Below are 25,058 nucleotides of genomic sequence, written 5' to 3' on the forward strand. Positions count from 1 at the left end.
TACAGTTGGAAATATGGCCCCATTATAAAAGAGGCCATGTGCATCTCTTTTATATTATTTTGTATTCATGTAAATCAGTAATATTTACATAGTTTAGTAGTGCACGGTGCGAAAGGAAGAAGGTGCCTACATTTTACAGGTCACAATTTTGTAATAATAAGAAAAAACATAATATTTTTTGTTTATTCCTCCTATTTAAAGAAGATTTACAAAGTTTTAAAGTGTAAAGAATGAAAAGAAATGGATCAATACAGTAAACAGACAAAAGTATATATACATGTGCATTATGTACAGTCGTGGTCAGGTTATTTAATACGGAGCTCTTCAAGCGGTCACGGTGGCAACAAATGCAAATTGATGGCTCTCGTTGACACTCCAGCGGCTGTTCTGAGGGAAATATTGGTATCTAAGTATAGCAAATTTCTCGTTACTCAAAAAATTGCATTTCGACCCATCTGAGGATCAGGGAGATGAAATATAGCCATGAATGAGGTAGCTTTTTTTAAACACGGCCTCCCATTTAAAGTCATCGCCGACATTTCAGCAAATAAAAGTACATGTAAAAGCTTGGAGGAAAATCGCCTAATTTACTTGTTTAATTTTTTTTTCCTGAAAATTATTTCGATTAACACTTGACGATTTCGCATGGCTTCTGCCACACTAAACCACTTCAGACAAACAGGCAGGTGTATCGAAATAGACTCCATTCAAACAATGCATGGAGAACTTAGTCTGAATAGTCTGAATTGGTAACAACATTGCTTCTCGAATTGATCTGACCACTGTAGATAATAAGGCAAAGAAGTTTGGTGCGTCTGTTTCACACAGGCCTATTTGTACAGGCGCCCTTCAGTCAGCGAAATAGCGTCTACACACTACACATGTATAGCAAATCTTGGAAGTGTTTGAAGTCCAACCAAATGTTAAGATCGATCAAATGGACTTATATAACCAGGTTAAATCGACAGTGCCCTATTCTAATCACAGCTGCAGTTACTTCAAATATTTCACCGGCATTGACGATGAATTAAACAATGTAATTGATAGTTATCAAGTGTTGTGTTGTCGACTTGAACGGACAGACCAATATTCAATGAATGTATACACCAATGTCCACTCATGGGGACTGACATCTAATCTGCCAACAACCTCGAAAGCTTCAGCTATTTCCTTGAGAGACATTGAGGAGGGTGCGAACATACACTTCTCAATGAGCCTTATACGTATACGGGTGAAACTTTGGAGCAAGAGGACGGATTTTGAGTACATTTCTATCGGTATACGTATGAGGATCGTGATGCGTTCCTGATCTCAACCTTCCTATTCTCATTCAAGCGTGACTTCAATACAATATTTGGTTCTTGAGCACCAGTGGTCATAATAGATATTGTTAAAAGGCTGTTGACTGTAATTATACATTCACACGTGCTTGCCCTTTGTTAACCCTTCATGTAATTCGTGTAATGTATGTTAGTTCATGTTGTACCACCAGAGAAGTAAGACGTGGAGTGAAGTTCCTCCGAGGTTGCCTTACGATTGTGTTGGTGAAGTGTGGTGGGTCATCCCGGGGGAGGGGAGATCTTGCCTGAACTGCGCGATGGCAGCGGCGGGATCCACGCCATTCATGCCCAGTATAGGCAGGACAACCACATAACTTCAGCAACACAATCGCAAGGTAACCTCGGAGAGACTTCATTGCAACGTATTACGTCTATGGCCGGGTACAGCATAGACTTAACAAATGTGAATGTATATAAATGTATACCGAATCCAGATAAAAAAGGTAAGGGGAGTAGAGTATTTACTGACGGGAAATTGACAGAGAAGCGCCATTTAACATTCTTGGCGCGGAGAGGGTATAGGGAGAAACTGTCCGCGTCTTTTGCTAGAAATGATGTAACAATCACTTCCTGATACGCGTTCTGTCTAAAGTTCAGATGGCCCTGTCGCCCGGACTAATTACTGGATCACTCGATTCGAGAGTATGGAACAGAGGGTGTTGTCGAGTTTGGGGTGGAGCATTTCTACCGCCTAAAGTACGAGTTGCTCCGCACCCAAAGTACAACGGTCTCGAAACGAGCCGTGAAGTATGCCAAATGCGTTTCCAAGCACGAGATGTGATCTGCGCTAAAAGTACAAAGGCCTCGAAACGCACCAAAAGTTCACAGTAAGCACGTGACCTGATCTAATCGAAAGTACATGTACAGCGGCCTTGATAGGGGAAGTGAACTGTGTGAGGTTGTTGAAGTGGTGCAGAAACACGTCAAATATACATAAGTTGAATGAATGGTAAAATATATCGGAATTGTTAGGTACAACATCAAGTTGTGAGTGTCCAGGAGAGCTCTTGGTTGAAAACTGGGTGGGTTGAAATATGTTTTCAAAGACATTTGAAAAGTACATTGATTAACGATGAACTTTTGGATGGTCGTTGTTTCACCTTTTCCACTAGATTTGATACTATCATCCATTTCAGTTTTCAGTCAAATTCAACATTAACTTTTTTTAGTTTATATTTACAATAATTCTTTTTTTGAATACTGCTGGACGAGGAAATATATTATGTAGATGACACCAATACCAGTTAATGAATAGAACTGTTGACTATTCCTGACAAGCCGAGTCCTAACTGTCTGGGTGAATTATTACATCATTATTGTGACTGTTTGGTACTCTCATAGTCATGAATAGCCAGATCTCTACCAGCCGTTGACGGATGATGTACTGATAGAAAGATCTGAAGAGGAAACTCGCCAAGAGATCAAAAAATTTTGCAATGTTAATATTCATCTAAGAGTCATCCTCAAGGATCGAGAGGCTGCTACAGACTAACCTAAGCCAGTCCCATACTTAACTGAAACCGACTGACGGATAGATACTGAACGCAGGGCAAGTTGGCTTACAGTGGTTTTCATAGTGCGAGGGTGCATGGACATAATCAATGTTATTCTGCTACTCGTAATAATGAACAATTAATAAACCAGGAGTCCTACCTTATGCGACCAGGTGGGGTACGTTGCTGATATCGTCTGCTGCGAACCCAGACGTAATCTGCATACTCATTCATTCCAGCTACAGGCATACAACTTCCCCGACACTAAACATGGAAACGAGTTGCTGCGGAAAAAAGTTTCAGAAAGTTACGCGAAGTTTCCCAAGCCAATTGTCCCGGGACACGCCCACTGGTTCGCCAGGTCAAGCTGGCGTAATCATTACAGTACAATCTATGCATTGGCCGGTTGCTGGGTTCAGTGCGGTCCCAGGCCACGGAACTGGACATATCTGGGTCGGAGTCTGTCCCGGGGCGGAAATTACGACAATATTGCAGTGAAGATACAAAATTTTTGTTCTGAGGTAACAGATTATGAGCGAATACGTAACGATGATGGACGAGAATATGTGGGGATTGTCAATGAAAAAATCAAACCCAATGGGTGTACAAAATGTAGTAGACCATGCGCCATGCATTAGTGAGGTTTCGCAACCGCCCGGTTAGGCCCTTTGACGACGTTTATCTATTGTTCAGGTAAACTCACACAATAGATAAACCTCGTCGTAGGGCCTAAACGGGTGGTTGCGAAACCCCACTAAAGCGTTCACGCAGTTGGCTGTGGGCGTGAAGGGTTTCGATGTTTCGTTTAGGGGTTGCTTAGTAACCTATTTTGGATCAGCAGCAGTCTTGCCTCCTGAAGAGCAATCACTTTCAAAAATTCAACTTTTTACACATCAATCAAATCAATCAATCAATCAAATATGACATTTCTAAATAAGACATCAGCGGTATTCCATTCAGCATTCCTTTTCTGGCGTATGGTTTGTTGCAAAACTTATTCGAACACAAAAATCGAAGGTTTAAAGTGCAGTATACATCAAAACTTATTTTCTGGTATGTGACCTGTATAATTGGATCAGCTGGTCCTGGCATAGGCCCACTCAGACCCAGTAGACAGTACCGAGTGACCTCTTCAGTCAAAACAGACAGGTGAAGCATCATGACAGTCTTACCAACACTCTTACCAGAATACTGAATTATCACACCAGTACCATTGCACTGGCATTTAACCTCATCCTCAATCAAAACTAAAATGATTAGCTGGTGCAATATTCAGCCACACCTCATATTTATGGCAATCAGTTTTTGCATCTGTAGGCAAGGCAAGCTTCAACAGCAAGGTAACCACCAGGCGCCAATATTTTTCATCCAATACCGTTCGTGAGAAGGATAAAAAGATTAGACTTGCTCCTATTTTTTCTGATCTGAAGATGTGTTTGGTTCAAATCTCTTTGAAATTTATCTAAAATAAGCTTAGGCCTGATGTTTTTCATGCTTTCCAATGTAGTCTACTTACTTCTGTGTTCCAGCGATTTTGAACTTCCAGAGGTTTGGTCCCATTCCTCCCGTATAGCTTCATCTTCTCCATGCCGCCTAGTCTGAAAGCCAAGCCATGTAAAACATTTATTTTAGGGTTAACATGTAGGCCTCAAGTATTCTGTAGTACAGCGATCTCTATTGCCACTGTGCACGATAGGCCGAACATCCAACCCAACGAATTCCTGTAATGTTTTTGAGTGTTTCTGTTTTTGAGTGTTTCCCCTCATTGTTTGGGAACGCTCAAAAATAGATTGACAAGTTTTTCTGTGTATCCCCCCTATTGAAAAGTCGTGGTCTCTCTAGCTGCCTATTGTTTGGAAACACTGACACATGGGAAACAACCACAGATGTTACACCGGGTCTATTTGGCAAGCCGCTCGCCGAACAGGCATCTTTTTTTGTCCTGTTTGGAGAGCCGCTTACCAAACAGCACTAAAAAGCCACCCTGTTCGGCCAGCCGGGCTTGCCAAACAGGTAAAGAATCTACCCTGTTTGGCGAGCTGGAGACTTTACTTTAATATTAATGAGTTCGGCTCTCCATTCAGGACAAGAAAAAGTCGCTGTTTGGTAAGCCAAGCTTGCCAAGTAGTCACTTCCAAAAGAATTACTGCATATGAAATACCCATCAATGCATACGGCGGACTCGTTGCATTGTGTACACAAGGATATCGTAAGAAGCACGCCGAGGTCAGCACGCAAGGCTACAGGCAAATAATTGAAAACTCGGTCATCCAGGGACAGTCTCCGCACCTTGCGTCGTGTGGCGTATGCTCCTCACCGTGCCCCTCTTTTGAAACTTGTTACCTCCGAGTAATGGGCGGGCCCTTCCATGACACCAATTCTCCCTTTGTTACCCCTGATATCAAATTACAAATTACTTCATAACTATTTCTATTGGTTTTCATTGTGAGCGTATGGCTGGGGGTGAAAATTTGCTCACAACAAAATTATTGAGGGGTTGACTTGGTACTTTATTGTCCCGTTGATAAAAAGGGAATATTGTGAGATGAAAAGGGGCATAGGAAATGAGGCGATTCTGGGGCGTATCATAGGATGACAAGCGGGCTAGATTGAATGGGAGTTATCAGGATATCTTGGAGTCGTGTTGCTGGGATGGAGAGATTTCTATCTCTGTCGATGTGACACAAGCCTTTCGACATTCATTGACGGGACAGGTCACAGAGAAGAAAAAATGAAAAATATTCCACGCGCGGGATCGAACTCGGAAGCCTCGACACTCGATCCTAGCGGTCTTACCAACTATGCCATGAAGCCGTTGTTGTACAGAGACATAGTTTTCAGTTTTTGACTTCACTTACAAGCGTGACAGAATGGCGTCTTTTGTGCCATCTGTACCATTTTCAGTTTCAAAGTGGCCTTTAATACTTGCCCTTTTACAATATTGGCAAAGTGAATTCATAAGATACATAATCACGAGATGAACATAACACCCTGTGATGATTATAGGAGCACACAGCTATTTTTCGAGTTTTAAAGATGCAAAACAATTTCCCGTTTTGCTAGTATTAAAACCATGCGAGTATTGAGGAACTGTCCGATGAGGTGGCAATGATCGCGCCAGGTACACCAGTGCTCTGTTGGTGAACACGGTAGCGCCACTACGGCCTGCTCAGAGTGGTAGTCGATCATAGCTGAGGGCGTTTGAAACATGGCCGACCGGTCGTTCAAAACTTGGTGGACGGGTGTTTCGTGTTTTCACATGGCCGTTAGGGTTTTCATGAATGCATGTCAGCTTTAAACTTGGCTGTCTTTTTTATATATTAGCCCCATTGAGGGGAGTATGACCACTTCCTTTCACTGTGGCATCTCCAGCGGCTTCCCTGAGAACAGACACTACATTGACAATAACATATGCCACACTACTCATCCGAACTCATGTCATATCCCGCAGATCAATCGAAGGCTTGCGTGTACATGTATATGAACATTATAAGGAACTATGCATTTGAAAAAACATTCTAACAGCTTTGCCATTGCAGTGTTCATGCGATTTGTGCATTTTTTCTGAATATCATTATTCTTATTCGATCGATAGTCTTCAGCTGTTGTCGATTCTACCAAGGTTCTCCACATTACACGGTTTTTTTATAATAATTCTCGTTCGTTCACGCGTCAAGTTCTAACTTCAATGTTTACGCAGACAGCAACCACGTACCTAGGATCAATGAATCACTACGGACGAGGTTTTAGTATCCTAGACAGACACGTGCGTATTGATCGCATGTTTATTACTTTTTTGTCTCGCGATCTCAGGACCTAGACAGTCTATCATTCATTTTAAAGGCCTGAGCGACCGATCGATATGTACGCTTTTCTTGGGGTGATTGCAGATACAATGTTCAGTGTCCTATCCTGATCAGTTAGTGTTCAGTTTGACTATCTATCAGTGGTGACATATTCAAAAGTCTGAGCCAGTCATTTGATTAACTAAACTGAACACATGTTTCTGATAGTGCGTGGTCGTGTTAACGAGGTATGATGCACTACTGTACCATGTTTACTCGTAAGAGAACGCCAATACCAGAACAGAACCATTTCGATGTTGAATGTACGGTTAAAGTACACCAGGCAGTCGGAGTCAGCTGTGTCCAAGTGTACTTTTTTTTAGGAACATATGTAGGCGAAAGTTCAATCGTACCAGGTTACATCGGTGTATGCCTACTTGCAAATTTAACGAGCGATCTAAGTCCTTTAACTTTTCCTTCAGTAAAATATGCAGCAAATACAAGTCAGCTGGCCCTTGAAAATAGAATATGCTGCCGTGCGTACGTGATAAAAATACCACTCAAGAAATACCTTCGAAGAAATAATATGTCATTTTCCTGTGGTATTTTCATATCGCGCGCCTCACTTTACGGTGCACCTCACCAAAATTCGATCTGAATCTGCCGTATGCAATGTACACTATCTGTATACGATATGGCGAACCCGTTTTTCGATCACTCATGGCCACTGCGCTGCTAATATGAGCTGGATTTAATAATAACTTCACAGGGTTGGCCCTTTTAATCTTCTCTAGACGCTGCGTAAGTTTCAACTCGAAGCATATTGTGGTTTTTGAATGAGACACAAAAACGCTACACTCGCCGAGATATCAGCCCGCTCGAGCAATAACGATGGTCAGTGGCCTCACGCTAACTTGTTACCATTGTGTGTACAACGATGCCGTTTATGAGTGAGTCATAGCAGATCAACTTCGTTTGAAATAGATTGCATACAAATGCATGCTGTACTTTTCGTCAATGGATTGACGCGTGTTGTCTGTATAGGTGAAGAATTTTACAGAAAGTGGAAGCTAGAAATTTGGGATGATTCTCGGAATCCAAATGCTAAAAACAAATTACGCACTTATAGGTCCTTCAAAACGCAACTCTGCTGTGAGAAATATCTGACTTCAATTTCAAGTTTTTCTTTAAGAAGATCCCTTTGTTGTTTCCGCATTAGCTGTCACGATCTAGCCATTGAAAGAGGTAGATACAAAAAACTTAAAGTTGAAGAGAGGGTGTGTTCTTGTGATGGGACTTCAATAGAAGACGAGGTTCACTTTCTAACTGCCTGCCCAAAATATGATGCTTCAAGGAACGATTTTTTCTCAGTTATCAATGAGAACAACATCAACTTTTCAGGTCTCTCACCAGGAAATAAGTTTATCTGGCTTCTTTCAAATGAGGACCCTGGAATTTGTCAGAAGCTATCATCATTTTTACAGAAATGCTTTTCTGATCGCATAAAATAAGGACCTCCTCTCTCCCACCTACTAGTATCTACTCCAGGTTTGACCCCGGTAGTAGACTTTATATTGTTACTTTTGTCATGTATCCTTTGTATGTCTTATGTACTTTCAATCAAAATCATTGTATTTCTATTGTACCATGTGTACCTTTGCCCTCCGGGCCTTTTGATTAATAAACTAATTTGAATTTGAATTTGAATTTGTATAGCTTAGCAGTGTCAATACATTGAGGGTCAAGATGGATATGCTGATACGACCAAGAGGTTGATATGCATGCTGCTGATCCGCATGAATATGTTCCAATTTTACAGACGAGAGCTCAATGATCGTCTTTCAATGAACATGTTGAAGGATCCTTTTGTCGGGGACAGGAAGAGTCTTCGAGTAGGTACGAGTAGGTACGAGTCTTCCGTACCACAACCCACCTAGCGTATCTACCATGTCGATAGTTTTAGTCGAGTCCTTTCGCAAGTGATGGAGACTCAAATGAGAAGAAGAGGGTCATATTGTAAACGAACGTCCACGTTCGAAATAGGGAAAATGGCCACAGAGACGAATCCTTGAAGAAAAAGAATCAACCAACGAGATATTTCAATATAATAAAAATTCACTATTTTACTTGCAAGTTCACAACTTTTGACGTTTTCTGACAAAGCACACAAGTGATGATGATGTAATTGATAGAGACACACCTATCTCATTTAGTCACTAAAAGGAGTCGTCCCGTTGCTAGGCGTGTCTGCGCAAAGCAACGGACGATCATAACCGGGTTAAGCATAATTCATATACATTAACATGTATTTAAGACGGACATCTAAAAACGAGCAGATATTGTGCGCATGCGCTGTTGCAAGCACTTCGTCAACCGGAATCTGACAACGAAAACGAATCGGGGGACAAAAATGATTGTCGAGATTGAATGGATGAATAGTATAGTGTTAACGCCTTGCTGTGTGTTATGTGTGCCCAAGGTACGAGGCTGAACAAAATGGCTGACAACAAGATGGCCAGCAGTAGATTTGATGGTTTCTTCCTGAATTGTAGGAATTTATTACTTGACTTGAATTGAAACTCAAAACGAATTAAATATGTCATAAATGTGGCTGTTTTTTGCGGCTGTTATTACTTAACTAGTGCTGTCAACAAGTTCATTTGCTGAGTGGTTATGTGATGTATAAAGTTGCAGTTGAGTTTCGTACTGCGCATAAGCGCTAAATAGCCTTCATAATTTGTTTTTAGCCCGGCCAGATTGATCAACCTCGTACCTCGACTTAATGCAAAGGCACTGTAGCCATGGAAATAACGACCACTCTGATTGACCAGCAATCGGATAAGAAAACAGATCACGTGGTTTAACCTCGTCCAAATGCCCATCATGTTTTCACAAAGGAGTCACCAAACAGAAGTAGACTGATCCCGTGTCCTTCATTTGATGAGCGGACAGGGAACCAGTTGCAATCAAACAGAGCCATTAATAATTCACCGGAAGTCACGTGGGTGACAAAGCCATTTGTGACTTCACGAGACTTTCAATCAACAGGAGTTCGTAATTCAGAAAGAGTATGTGAAATCAACAATACTGATGACGTCATTTAAACAATTGTTCTTACAGTAACCATGGTAACCGGGATCCAACTTAATAATACTTAATTATATTATAGTGTACTGGCTTCTGAATCCATCAACAAAGAAGATGGTCGGTTTGACACTTCCATAAAAGGGACACAGTACCAAGAAAAATGAGGTCGAATTGGATGTCACCTCCAATGACGAGGTCCCAAAATACCCCTCGAGGAGTAATCGTGGAGAGAACACTTACTGATACTATTATGCAGTTTCTTGAGAAAAAGCATCATAACAGGGTATGATGTAACATTCGACCTTGAAATGTTGGTACTGTGTGCCTTCAAATGCATTTCAAATCAACTCAAATTGGTACTTGGTACAAGCTAGCAACGTTCAAAATTTACATCATTTCGTCGACGTGATTTTTGGCGATTAAAAACACACAAATATGATCAATATTATAACCACAATAGCCCTACTCCGAACAGTACAGAAACCATATGTGTGTATCACGTGACCATTCACTGCGGGATGACTATCTGCTGCTGAAACTATCTAATTCGAAAATAATATAACAATTTCAAAATCTTTGGATTTCATCGTATTGAGCAAACTTACCGGGATATTCTCATTCATTATTAAGCATGGATTACACAATGGTCTATAACTGCCAGCTGGTCGTTTTCTCGCGAGAATGGTCACGTGATGCTGTGTATGAATAGTTTGGAAGCAGCAGAAAAGTTGACGAATGCTATGATATTTCTGTTTCTGGAAGCATTTTAACCAATGCTGAAATGTCGTTGTACGTATTGTGTGCTTGCCGTCATAATCAAACCACAATGAATAAGCGCCTAGACGTCATTTTGAATGACTCGCTCAACAACTGAATAATCTACACACTAATGAGTTCGTGTTTTATAAACACCATCAAGCGAAACGAACCAACCTGGTCAATAAAAAATGTGAAACTGTATTTCTTATAGGACACGAAACACCAACACGTCTTGGCTTCCATATATACGTGGAATGTACAGGGCAACTTAGAAGCACATGTGTAGCGTTTGACGCTTGCAATAATAAGCCCTACAGAAACTGAAGTCTTGACCACAAAAATGTTTAAGCTAGACAAGACGAAAAATTGCGACGGCTTTTAAAATGTTCAAATGTATTTTGCACATAATTGTCAATACATTGGGCACCGGGCGAAGGCCGGATGTGACGTCACGACACGTTGCCATTGCTACGGACAAAACTGACCAATACAGTAACGACAACAGTTTCAACATCACCAATGTATTTCACTCGAGTTTTATGCAAATCACAGAAGCTTCTCAGTCACCGACAATTGTCTATAATTTCACCAGGGACCTTGAGACTGTGAAGGAATAGTCGTCCTATGACTATCCTCACAGTCTGGAACGGAAATCTACCTAAAATGGGTGAAAACCGGTGTTCTAAGAAACCAGCAATATGATTGGCCAGATACTTTATCATGTGACTAAACAAATTGGCACGTGATAAAGCATCAACACCAGTTACATCGTTAAAAAAAATATTTGCAGAAGCGTTCGAAAAACATTTTGTTCTGAAGCAGAGGCCTGGAGATCACCGACCTTGTTTCGTGTTGTCTAAGCCGATATTGCCCTATCAACCTCTTGGGAACTTGATCAATGGTACACGTGGCTCAGTTTTAGATTTGATTTATCATGAGTTTTAATGTATTCATCGAAATACCTGTTGACACGTCAACTTTTTAAATGCTCACACTTTTAGATAATCTGAAGGTGTCATCCTTCGAATAGTTTAAAGTCCCTAATGGGTTAACATACATCTGTTACGGGAGTCCTAGTCTCCCCAATGTGCGGAAAAAATCAAAATATTCAAACGGATGGATCCCCAATTTGAATTATGTGTATCGTCTCCAAGAGTAGCAAGGAGAAAAGTGATTCGATCTGTGCTTTTGCTGTTAATTACAGGGAGTTGAACTGATCAGTGCCCATTCCGGCAAACTGTAAATCTTTGATAGATCCATGTTAGGTATTTGAAAGAGCAGGCAAATTTACCTGAGGAAAACGCCATGCTTAATAAAAACCCAGAGGGATGTAACAAATAAGCTTGACTTACCATTGGAGTTGAAATTTTTTCGAAGTTGCACTTTTTTATACCACAGTGAATTTGCCAATGATGGTACGGTTATGATAATGTTCACAGCATTCTGGCAAACTAAAGGTGGACTTTTAAGTTGAAGGATCCATCCTTACAAGTTGCATAGCGGATTGAGCATCTAAAATAGGTCACGGCAAATCATGTTATTGGTTGTGGCAGCGATGACGTCAGAAAGACATGTGCAATAACGTCACAATAAGAAACCAAGCAGACCACACCAGCAATTAGTCTTCTGTGGCTATAATTAAATTGATTTAAAGGATGTAGGTAATACATGGATTTGAAATGCACTGAGGATTATTACAAAATACCAATATTTTCAACATACCTTTCCCCATAAATCCACCAATACCCATTGTTTGTTTTATAAAAAGAATTTTTTGGATTCAGAGTAAACTTTGTGCAACTATTGTAAATTTAGCAGTAGATGCATTATTTGCAAGAATCCCCAGTATGTTATCTGGATGCTAACGACAAGCATAGCTTTTATGATGATATTCATCACTGATGATAAAAGCATTGAAAGCATGACAGCATACTAGTCAAGTAACCTCACACCCAGGATATGCATCTCTGTGAAATGCATTACATCTGTGTGTTTCATAACATTGTCACATTAATCTTTATGCTGGACATTATTACTGAAAGAGTTCCGTATTGCTAGGGTTTTCGCAAAAATAGTAATTCTCCATATTTCCCGTTGTGGAATTCATTTAAATACTGTACATGCTTATAGAGTAGTAACGCTAAGCGTCCAATTACTACCAAATTTTGAAAATAAATTGCGCAATAAATAAAATATAAATATATTCATAAAGGAGAGCACATGTTGCACACACTTTCCATTTATGAGCGTTTACCAAGTGTTCGAACCCACGCCTCTTTGAGCTATAAACACGGCCCCACTGTCCGCGACCTTTGACAAAATACACTGCTAGACAATGCTTGACACAGTTCGCCAAGTGAACCACTTTGAAGCGACTTAACTTTCTTCTTATATCACAAAACAACACCATGATAATGCTCTAAGAGCAACAAGTCCATGTATGTTCGAATCAGGAGAGTTTTAGCAGGAATGTAAAGATATAGTCTTGAAAGTTGTCCAGGCAATCATCCCGTCGTGCCAGTTGAGAAGTTAAAGCAAGACCAGTATGGTCAGTGAAGACTAGAAGTCAGTTCAAGGTCTAACCACAGAACCATATCAAGTTTGTTCACATTTCCTGGCAAGTCTCGCAAAGAACAGAAACGAGATCCAACCAGTCAAGAGTGAACCACCTGTGCGAGATTTCATCGAGATCAAAAGTCACATGGTGCGAAGTCACGTAGCGACGAGAGTTCGAACGAGATCCTATCGTAACTTTCGACCAGTAGCCAAAGTTGTGCCAAATGCTCTTTTGAAGAGGAATATTTGGCAAATAAAGCGTTCTTAGCTGAATCAGTGGACTAGACCGACTTCAGCATCTCCTTCAATAAGACCGTGACGTCAGTGTCGCCAGTGATATGCTTACAGAATAAATTCTCCATCATTTTGTCGTCTATGCTGTATAAGACCGGGAGCGACATGAGAAGTTTGGCGTAGCGCATGACGTCATCGGGTCGCGTGACCTGCACGTGCTGCTGGAGACACTCCTGCACCTGCTGTCGGACACTGTCCACTATTTCTGGTTTTTCGAGAAACCCAGCATCTGCAAAGACAAGATATTATGGGAGATAAGTCAACGTTATCTTGAAGCCAAAGGAAAGGGTTTGGGAATGATTGAAACCTGATTATGATATATCATTGCTCTGAAAAGTAATACCGGGAGAGTAGGCATGGTCGAGAAAGATTTGAACATTTCTCTTTAAATCCATGGGCTGCACTTGGTATTTCACCTGGCAATTGCGTCTGCAATTGTATGCTGTTTTCCATTGGTTCAAGCAAAAAACCGAGGTCACCGAACTGGGATCATTATGCACATAATATTAGCCATGACACTCGTTGCCATGGCTGCGCTTTTTTTTAAATTATTGATTAATCATGGTCCCATATGAATAGGTTGGAGACTAATTATGCATGAGTGAAATAGTATGGCCCAGACAGTGCATAATGCATAGCTTAATATAACCATTCATCAATCAACAACGGTGGATAAAAAACCTTGCCAGGCGTCCTTTAGCTGGCATTGTGAGCACATTCTGAGAGTGTTCCAATTCCATGTCAAAGCCAAAGGAAGGTTCCTAATATCATGGGGCATTGGCTGTCAAAAACTTTCGGCTAGACGACACCGGTTGGCACAAAGAGGTTGTTTTTGAAATATACTTCTGTTTCCAAAAACCGCTCAATTTCGGCATAAGAAAGGTTTTCTATTTGGTTTCAAAGACGGTACCCTTCACCTTACCCCTTGGTGTGGAAGGTGAGAAAGTCCCAGGGCGAAGGAAGTAGTGGAACAGTCTGGAACTTAGACCTTTCATCTGCATGGTGTTAATAGACCGAGGCGAGAAGTGAGTGTGGTGCGTAGGCGCACGTCATGAATAGAAGATTCTAGTTTCATTCTAAAAGCTTGTTGGTGAAGATAGTGTGAAGACACGAGGTCACTCGGGGTGCGGGGGGGGGGCATCATCACCATATTCATAGTTACACCTTGGTTCGATTTATACAGCATGTGAAAATAATAGACCGGAGCCAAGGGCTGATATTTCCCTGAACCTGGAAATGCCGGATTAAGTTTTGTCTTTGCCGTTTTCGAAAACACACCAGATTATGTTTTTAGATACAGCCTAACTCTCTTTGCTATTTTCTGAAACATTCATTGGGGTTATCGCCAATACGTACATCAAACCTGGCGTTGTCCATGTGAAGTTTTGTTTTTAGCGAAACTCGGCCTATGATGTTGTGCAAGATGTCCATGAAGATAAGAAATAAAGAAAGTCACTTACCACATTGAAAAAGCACTGCTATCCGTAACATCAGATATTCTTTAGCGTCTAGATTAAGGGTCTGGTACTTCCTTATTAATGAGAGAACCATCTCCACTGACTTCACGGTCGGGACGCTAGGGGGCGGTGGCGTCTGCGAGTCTGCTGAACCGTCTTTATTATCTGGACTGACCACAAAGTGGAAATTGTTCTCTGCCATATAGAGTAATAAAACCCGTGACCAGGATGACAGAAGAAGCGTCACCTTATCATTTTGGGTCAAGTTCTTAAATTCGGGGATCGATTCTGAGAATTGCACAATTTTCATCAACCAGTCCGACACGCGTGCGCTCACCGGTAACAGATTTTTCTTGGCTAGTGTGACTTTAGTGTAATGTGCTGTATTGCCTTGTGACTGTTCTTTCTGTGCTCGTGGTGACTCCTGTCCCCCGGTCCGCGAGAGGAGCTCTCTCAGGTACTGCGTATCCGCGATGGCAATGTTAAAGCACCCATGACTGCCGTTTTGAACAGGTTCAGGTGTCGGCGGTGATGACGATCCCGACACCGAGATGGGAGTGGAATTTCTCCGACAGGATAAGTCCATTGGTTCGTCTTGTTCCGAGTCAGTGTAAACACCACTGTCAGTGTCTGTCTTATCCGGAGTCAGAGCTTCCCGGGTCGTAGTCAGTGACAGAGGAAATGACTGAGTGTCCATACTCTCCACCGAATCACGGTGCTCCCGCCGCTCCACATGCGCCAGTGGCTCCTCCCGTGTGGCTTCAACCCGGGGTGCTTCAAGCCGTCCGGGGGAACTCCGTTGATAGCTACCAGCTTCGTAGACTTGTGTCTGTTGTTGCGCTTGCTGTACTTGTTGCGCCCTGGCGAGCCGAACCTGCTCCAAGTATCGTTGGTTGGCCAGATCTGTGTCCACTTGGTGGTGATGGTGGGTGTGGTGTCGTATGAACTTCCGCTCCCGATCATTGTCGAGAACATGTTTCACGGGTTTGATATCCTCAGAATGTCCTAAAGGGCTACTGATGGTGTGAGAGAGAGACACCGGCGTTCTGAAGTGACCTGTCATCTGTATCAGCTGTGGAGGCGGTCGGTAGTCCGGCCGGAGAAGTGGTGGCCCATCAGGGCTCGCCCGTGCAGAGTGGATTCCGCTCGGGACCTTCCCGTGGAGTGCATTGTACAGATGAGACGGTACTCGACTCTGGATGGGCGCAGTTTGGTAGGGACTATCACACAAGTCATGGTGACCTCCGTGCTGGAGTTTCCCCTTGTGAAGCAGAGAGGAGAGGATGTTACCATTGGCAGCGGGCAGTTCGGCTCGGCAATCTTTTTCCTGACTGTACATCTTCAACACTGTACCGAAGTCCTCTGTAACGACAGAAATAATGGAACATGAGTTTCAGACAATATCACGTATTCATACCATGATCTAAAGTTGGACTGAAAAATATCTGAAAATTACAAGTTATTAAAAATCAAGACAAAACTTCGGTAAAGTCCGTGACAACAGCAGAAATGGCCATTTGCAATGAAATGTGACCTTTGAAAGGAATTCCCGAAACAATCCAAAATACAAGTCAAGATACGAAAAAGAGCAGGAGTGTGCAAAACAACGCATTCCACAAAAATCAATCCGCGAGCGAGGCTTACCGAGATGCATGGTGAAGTTCTCTTCACTTTACAATTGGTGAGAGAAAGATCGATATGAGAATTAAGAGAGCAGACGATACCAGACGATACCAGACGACTGTATTGATTAATCTCCAGCAGCAGAATTGACTATCTCATTCGGTCCTGCCTTATATATATAGTCTCGACACCAAGAATCCTTCGCCAGCCAATGAGAGCAGGCCTAGATGATCCCCACATGAGTTTGCCCAGCAACCTTCATTGTAAACGGAACTCGTGCCCAGTCTTCAAGGCCATACATCACAGTGCCTTTTAGGAACATAGTAGTGGCCTGTAAGCGAGCTTGATTAAGGACCCTGCAAAGTCCAAATGCTAAATAAGTTATCGCCAATAGAAACCATGACGACATCGTTTTTGTTGTGAAAGTGACGAGCACTGCCTTCCGAAGGTCAGACTATGAGAAGTTATCAAACATCACATAAAGATATCAGTTTGTTCACCTCAAAGATGCTGCTGAGTCACCCCAGGTTGTTCACTCCAGTATTTCCCCGAATAGTCGTATAAATCACCCAGATATAGGCCTACACATATTATTCACAAATACAAAACATATTGAGCGTGTGATGGGGTCATCTTGTTCTTAGTTGCAATCATCGCCGCTAGGGGGAAAACTTGTCAGCTCCCGCGCGCTAACTGTCGATTAGCTTAGTTTCGAATGACAAATTTCGACCGTGGACCACAGATATCACTGTCGGAAATGACTATTGTAGCTGACTTTTCACGCCGCTTTGAATATCAAGCTAAAATCTCCTGCCTCAGTATTGCCATTGCAAATTGCGGGCAAAACCGCCCGCCACGGTCGAGGGGAACAGTCACCCAGAGTGTCTCAACCCAACACAGCTGTCGCCTTTAATGACTGAATAGTATCTCACAATACGTGTGCCTATCAAAATATATATCAATCGTGTCGACTGTTTGTATCTGCAACGTATGCATAAATCGTTTTATATGCTGACAATAATCTGGCTGTGGCATGGAAAATAGGCCTACTGCATGTCTGAGAGAGGACAATTGGAAATTAGCTCATGTCGGGCATTAGACAGACGCGTAAAAATCATCTGATGCATGTCTCTTCGGCATTGTCAACATCAACAAACAGAGCTTATTCGATAGACTACATGCAGTAATATTTATACACATAATGTGTACGACTTTCTAATTCTTTTCGTTTCTGGATACATGAAACCTTGGACCGAAATATTCTTTGCTTAAAGCCCGAACCGGTTTTCAAAAGAGAACTCGACTTTCGATGCTACCCGCCTGCCTCACTATTCATTACATGTAATTGTTTATAAGACTCTCTAATGACGTGAGTAGGCCTCCCCATTCAATCGTAATAAAAAATGTAAACATTTTAACCAGTGTCATTGAGATAAGTATCTTCAATAATAGATACACGTAACCACTTAATTAGCAGAGTCCCATATCAAATGAAACATAGTGGCCGTAAATTAAAGAGTTATATAATTGATTGTTCTGTGCAAATCAACTCCAATTGTATACTGGTGAAATGCCAGTTAAACCAACTTGTCAATCGTTTTGCAGCGTCCGTGATGGTCAAAATGCCTAGAAGGCCCCCTTGAAGTTAAATTCAGCATGTACCCCTATATTTTATACTAAATCGAGTCTAATTATACATTAAAAATGAATATGCTTTGCGGACGCGTTGAGCGTGGTCAAAAGTAGAAGTGTTTCACCCCTGCTGAAGTTATACCGACATGGTTATTTTGAAAACTATTAATCGAGCCATTTAATGCCATCATCAACTTGACAGATATTACCGACTTAATAATCATGAAAGAAAACGTAATCATTTGTACTCCGACTACGAATTAATAAAGCTAATTCGACCAGGATGTACAGCTTAATCGGTAGAGGTGCACATGTTACTCATTAGGTGTCGGTCGGTCTCCATATCCAAATGTATTTTGAGTAAGCAAAAACGCATTCAACCTATAAAATCTTATATTCCCTCCTGCCCATATCATCAAGTTTTGAACTACTTTCCTTAGTCTACCAAAATAATATGAGAATTAGGCTAGGCACTCGACCCAAAGACTCAACCGAGCAGGAGAACCGTGTAGCTCCAAGGCCAATATGACGTTTTTGAGTCAAAAGGCCTATCAACTGCTGAGGCGAGCCCGTTAGTGTGAGCGTCACCAGGGTTCAAACAACTACACCAGCTGGAGTGACCCTCCCTTATTAATATATTATGATCTCCACAAACAAAAGCATTGCTGAATAAAGAAATGAAATACCAGTTGCTCTCCAAGTGCACCGCGATTTCGGGGGAACGAAGCAAAATACTGCGTAAACAAATCCACCAGAATCATAATAAACCAGTCACTCACTACATATAAACCGACTTACCGACACATGAATGTACCTCGGCCAGTCACAACAATGGACAAAAACACTCAAAGAAGCGCCAGAAATAAACCAAGATCCTCTAAAAAACCTTCCATCTTTGACTAACAGAATCTCACTAATGCTGTAGCCGACATTGCTGATGGTTGGTTGCTACAGCCTGGCTACCTGGCCGCGTCTGATCTGCCGATGCGCATGCACGCCGTGGCAGACGCCATCGCCAGACATAATTCACCCTTGACTCGAATATCGATGACCTTGGAGAGGACATGCTGCGTTCTCTCGTCGCTTCTTCCATTCACCAACAAAACCTTCCAATGAAACCATACCTCGTCCTGAATAACATCTCCCTTTAATCCACAGCAAAGCTTACCAGCCATTGACGATCATCCCTTGCTGCACACATAATATATAGTATGAACACTCTCCCAGTTTGTTATTGCAGTCAATGACCTGAATAAATTATTAACAACAAGTGGGCAAGCCAATTGATATATACGTTGCAGGCAATAAGTGCAAATTTCATTAATTTGTACTGGACTTTCTAATAAATTATCCTATACGATAATGTGTTTCTGTCTTCTAGTGGGTGTATCATGCATGCTTAGTCACGGGTTCGGTTCATGTCTGTATGTTATGATGTATGTTCACGGTGGCAGGTTAGTCAGACTTATGGATGGTTAAGTAGACGGGAAGTGCTCTTGAGATGAAGTCTGCGCTGACTCGGTTGGTTGTGGCAACGAGCCAGCGTCTGTCAAGGCCAAGACAATGACACATTTTAACTGGTCCAATAACGACGAGTTGAATATCGCTTTAAAAATAACCCCAGTCAAGGGCATGATTTAATAGATAGCCCAATTCCGTCAAGTTTAGTCCTTAAACCAAATTCACGTGATGTAAACAATGCAATCTGCACTGTCTCCGTAATAATCATTAACTTAATCTGGTGTGAATTAAAATATCATATGATATAGATGCGCAGTTGATGGTGTCTTTCAATTATTTCACTGATCCATCCTGAGTTAGTCATTACATTCACCAACCTGCAGACAGTTTTAAAGGTCATTGGGCCTATCAGCAGCAGATTGCAACAAGCAGTGGACTGCTGAGGTCAGCACTTTACTTTTATACATGTATATACGTGTAACCGACTCACGAGCGCCTTTTCATGTCACCTATAAGCAAGAAATGGTCATTTCGTACAAGATTTTACCGGGAATTTCAAATCACCGAGACTGGCACTTTCGGACAAGATTTTACGAACAAGTTCAAGGAATAATCGTGTTGGTCGAGGTTTCACCGAACTTCGATGGATGACAAGGCAGACGATTTTCCCATTTTAATTGGCAATACTATAGTAGATGGTTTCAGACCTTTGTGCCGTGTATAGAATTGATCTGACCGGCAGGTCTATCATGGGCGAATCCGAAGGTTCATGTGAGGCAGACTCTCATACTGAACTTCCAGCGGTATTGCCTCCGTCGCCTCCGCCCATTGGACACGCGCTGTCTGTAGGCATAGCAATGTCATTATATTGAGGGTCAAAATGTAATATCTAAAAGTGAATCTTTAGCCCTTCCTCCCTTATGTATGGGATTCGCGGATCAACGGAAAAGGGTTGTCCCCCGGTCGTATATATATTTCACTGTATTTTCAAAGTTATATACATAGGCCGAAATTTATTTCTTGCTTTCATTCTCTGCGCAAAGCTAGGGTTGGAGATAAGAGTTTGTTTGATTAGATGACTGGTCAGCTGTATAAAATACCGCTATGTTACTATTGACAGTTACCTGCATCAAGTATAGATACTTGCTTGCATATGTATCATTCACATGTATCTTTTATTTGACCAGTACGCATAAAAAATATTTCCAAAAAAATTATGAATTACCATATATATATTATAACACGTTGACACAAGACATAAACTGCATATTAATTTTATCAAAAAAGTTTTCCCGGCAAGCATAAATGTTTATTAATATTAATACCAATAAAACTAAATAATGAACCTCACTCCAAAGACTGAGCGCGCCCAGTTGACTAATACCAAACTGTGTTAGAATATCAAAAGTGCTCGGGAACTGCTGTAAAGATGGGAAACTGAGTGCAACGTACAGCCAAAGGCCAAATACATTCCGACCCATCAGTACTGGGCTGATAACCATGACCACCCTGACTGAAAGTACGTCGAGTCTAATCTAGACATCAGATCAAAAAATATTTCCCCTAATTTTATTTAAAAACTACTGTACATACGAAAAAAAACCGTTTTAATGTAATGCTCACCATAACTCGATATTCCAACGTGCATGATGACAGCAAGGTCCTTAGCGTGTTAATCTATATCCAATGTTTGTTTATAATTTCCTTAACAGTCCTCATACCCTAACCTTACAGAATCTTCCAATTAACTGTTTATATAATACTCCTATAAACTAATGATAAATCCGGCAGCTTTTTTTCCTGGATACCATAGCCCTACTTTTCCTTCATTTGTAAATGATGCAGTCCCAAGTTTCTATGAATTTTCAAGTTTATTCCTAGTTGTTTCCTAAGGGTATCCTGTTCTGACGGAGACTTGCTTCTGATCTGATTCCCGGTTCATGTGCTCCTGGTTTTGTGTCCGTGCCCGATACCACTTCTGTGCGGTCGTCTGGCGCATAGACAAGTGCTGCCACCCAGCGTTAGGATGAGAAACTAAATCATTACTTACAATGCGCGTCGAAACAACTTGAAGGTGAAAGTACTTTCTGATGCTTGAAATTGATATAATTTTTTTCACCGAGTCCAGAAATAAATCTTGAAACGGTAGTATGGTATGAAAATAGCCAACTTGAAGGTGATTTGTTGCTTTTTTCACGTGAGAGAGTGATGAGGAATTGTTTTCCTTCAGTACGACCTGTTGAAGGCCGCGTGGATGGGGTCAAATATTCTGCTGACAAAGCAAACGTGCTGTGAAAAACGAAAATGCCTCGCCCATGCAGACACCCCAGGTGGTCAGAAGATGGTCAACGGATAATGCAACTAGGCATTTTTCACCATGGCTAAAAAACACCAAAAATATGCTCGTGTGATTTATGCGCTTCTGTCCTCGGAGTGACTATCTGACCAATGCGACATTTGTGCGACACCGATCTTGGAAGGATGGCGAGTGATGCCCCCGACTTCGACCTCAAACAGGTATATGTTATAGGCCTAGAGTAATGTGGGTCAGAGGGCATACCCCGCGGAGCGAACAATAATATTTTGAAGTGCTATCTGACTGACAGAGGGTGATGTTGGGTGAATGATTACCAATTACCCTGAAATATAGGCCTACAGTGTAGGCCTTTGTGAAGATTACGCACAAAGAGAAACCGCGGTTGAAATATAAGCCTAATTTGAACACACTCTTAATTCCAAGAATCGAGAGGGCATCGGACACAAAGAAGGCCATAACCCCAGTTTTAAATAGAGTTTAAATTGCGCAATTGCGTCTGGCCTTGTTGACCACGGCGAATGTTGACCCCTGCAAAAACTTTGACCGGACTTATATTTTAAAGGTGAAATGTCCTGTGGAACCAGATGGTTCTGTCGGGCTGACCACGAAACGTGTTGATCTATAGGCCTATTCTATGACGAGCACTGGCAAATCATATTAGGCCCACAATATCAAGTCAGTTTACCTTGTTTGTTTTGGTTACATGATGACTCATGCAGCGCCTACATTATCCCCGAAAAAAACGGGGACATAACAGGAACAAACAAGAGCTTTGGACAAAAAGGTCTCGAGGTCATATCGGTTGGAATGTGCTTTGGCAGTGGTCCCAAGGCCTTGCCCCGTCCAAGATCCCGGTCACGAACTCCCCAGGTGGAAATAGGCGTAATCTTACCCAGTTTTTGTAATCAGGCCGAGAATAAGTTCAGATTAGTTTCTCTGTTGTCGGCGATCTTGATTTTTCATAACAGCAAAACAAATCAATGTCCATTGAGTTGTGCCACTTAAATAGGCCTTAAAGATGCCAATTAAAACAGAAACATAACTGCGCCTACGTATCGGGCAATCCGCAATGTGGTTTGGCACGAACTTTTTTTCCCGGGAACTAATCGCTGAGGCGAATCACTAATAAACATCAGCTGGTGACATTAGGCGGCCTAATTGTTTACAGGTCAACACTAAAGCAAGAAGATCTCATGAATAATTTGACAAAAATAGGCCTTCTATCAAGAAGAAAGGATAACAGGATCGGTATCTTTCTCATTGTTTCTGGGAATTCCCGAATAACTGATCAACAGGAAGGTGAACTATTTGTTAAGTATGATTCATCCGAGATGACCCGTGACCAACGTAGAGGTCAAGCTTATTTGGAGACCTACTCCACGAGACACACTCCTTTCCGTCTTACTTTCGCCTGGTAACAGAATATTACATAAGTGATCCCTCAAAGAAGAAACCAGAAACTTTTTATCAAAAACATTTTCCTTCTCTTTCATGTTGTGTTAGATTAACCTTAAAACATGTTGGAGATTTCAGTCTGAAAAGTCAACAAATGCACAGAAAATGTCGTCTATAAATTGACTTAAACCTTACATTATTTAGCATTACCTGACTATTCCACATTACACAAACACTGATATCAGGCACTGAAACTGGAGCCCGGTCACTTCTGGAAGCAAAGGTCAACTATATTTAGTTCAGGAACCCGTGCTCAGGTTTTCTGTGGTCAGTTTTGTTACGTAATCCAAGGCCAGGTCTTGACCTTCTCTTGACCACTTGGTAAGAATAGCCCTGAGTCAAAGGATCTCATATTGAAAGATTCTTTTAGCGGGAGCTCACCAGACAGCTTACCGCACAATGTCTGCGAAAAAATCCGGATATTTTTCCGACGAGTGATTCGCGAAAACACACTTCTTTTAAAAATCACTTGGCAAGTCCTTGCTGACCACAGCAGAAGTAGACCCACTTAAAAGCCAATATTTAAGTAACATTCACCTTCAACTAACTTGCAATGGAAATATATAAAGTTTAATTGTGAACCGAAAAAGAGGGATAGTCATGGTCGGACATACACAAATTCCTTTCACTATACCGATCAACCGCCCATGCTGATGACTATCGAACCAAGGTAGGATATTCATGTAGGATATACATACCGCGCCTTCGAAATGATATTTTACCTCGAAAACCCAATCTGGCCATGAAATCATAAGAAAAATCGTCATATAAAGTTGCGACAAAGTGGCGGAATATATATGAAGACTTTCTTTTTCGCGCCAACGCGATAATATCAGAAATTTGAAACCATTTTACAAGTTTTGTGTTGTAGAAAGTTCTTTAAAAATCCAGGCCAGTCTGTCACCAGGTATCTCCTCGCATCATATTATGTGCTGTCATGGCAACCTGTCCCATCACAATTAAGTAAACAAAATGTATGCAGCATTTGGTGATGCTGTTGGTGTTACCATGGAAATTACAATAAACAGGGCCAATACTACTTCAACATGCAAGAAGAATATATGAATATGACAGAAATGAGGGAAAGATATAAATAATCCTTACCAAATCATTCCTAAAATGACTACAGAACATCAAATTCTGGTACAGTTATACCGCTCTCTAAGTTCGAAACTATGGATGATCTTCACCTCCTACGAGTTTTGTCCTTTTAGTCCAAAAGTCCCTGTGTATAATCGGTCGTCATCCAGTCACTTAACATGCGGCACCTCTGAACGCACTGCACTGACCCAATTCCTGACATGCAAATGAGGTCAATATATCCTCGCAAGCAGCGTGTAAACTCGCAGACTATTTTAATATTTCTCCAAAAAATTGTCTGGTAACGGGGTTGCTAAAAAACCTCTTTAATCTGCTCCAGAGGAGAGTTCCAATGACCAGAGAGCTTTCGCTGCGTGATGGTGCGAGGCAGGCGTGCATTCGAGACGATTGTTTTGGTTTCAATGGTCAACACTCACGGTGTTGCATCGCAGACGACAGTCCGGCAACCGTCTCTCGATGTGACCTTGGCCATGATCCAAACAAATTCACATTTTCTCCCACAAATTCCAGATCAAAAACACAAATTCCGGAAACTCCTGAGCGGATTTGAATCTTTTCAAGATATTTCTTTGAAAAAATCTATGAAAATGATTAAGAATGAGTGATTTGATGCGATTTTCATTCGACTGTATCAAAACGGTGTTGATAAAAGGACATTCCATTGACATGATCAATACTCCGTATATAGGACTATAATC

At 41.6% G+C, this 25,058-nt stretch overlaps 1 protein-coding gene and 1 long non-coding RNA gene across 5 annotated transcripts in view; both read right to left on the bottom strand.

The window, feature by feature from the left end:
* The window catches only part of LOC135497031 (uncharacterized), a 61,717-nt gene extending 57,291 nt beyond the window's left edge, over positions 1-4,426 (bottom strand). Inside the window, exons 1-2 of the long non-coding RNA XR_010448754.1 lie at positions 4,350-4,426; positions 2,994-3,117 (exon numbers count right to left, since the gene is read on the bottom strand). This is a non-coding gene — a long non-coding RNA (uncharacterized LOC135497031). The remainder of the gene's footprint in view (positions 1-2,993; positions 3,118-4,349) is intronic.
* A 4,289-nt stretch (positions 4,427-8,715) lies between these two features.
* LOC135496602 (uncharacterized) lies at positions 8,716-24,991 on the bottom strand. Of its 4 annotated transcripts, none has more exons than XM_064786009.1 (3): positions 24,364-24,991; positions 14,775-16,133; positions 8,716-13,543 (listed from the first exon to the last, which is right to left on the bottom strand). In XM_064786009.1, the coding sequence occupies exons 2-3, from the start codon at positions 16,108-16,110 to the stop codon at positions 13,302-13,304; spliced, it is 1,578 nt and encodes a 525-aa protein (XP_064642079.1). In that variant the 5' UTR covers positions 16,111-16,133; positions 24,364-24,991; the 3' UTR covers positions 8,716-13,301. The 4 variants fall into 4 exon arrangements, with proteins under 4 accessions (XP_064642079.1, XP_064642077.1, XP_064642078.1 ...); XM_064786007.1 differs by lacking the exon at positions 24,364-24,991 and adding an exon at positions 21,111-21,445; XM_064786008.1 differs by lacking the exon at positions 24,364-24,991 and adding an exon at positions 19,195-19,243.
* Positions 24,992-25,058: the final 67 nt, after the last annotated feature.

Source organism: Lineus longissimus, chromosome 12 (genome assembly GCF_910592395.1).
Source record: "Lineus longissimus chromosome 12, tnLinLong1.2, whole genome shotgun sequence".
In the NCBI taxonomy this organism is placed as follows: Eukaryota; Metazoa; Nemertea; class Pilidiophora; order Heteronemertea; family Lineidae; genus Lineus; species Lineus longissimus.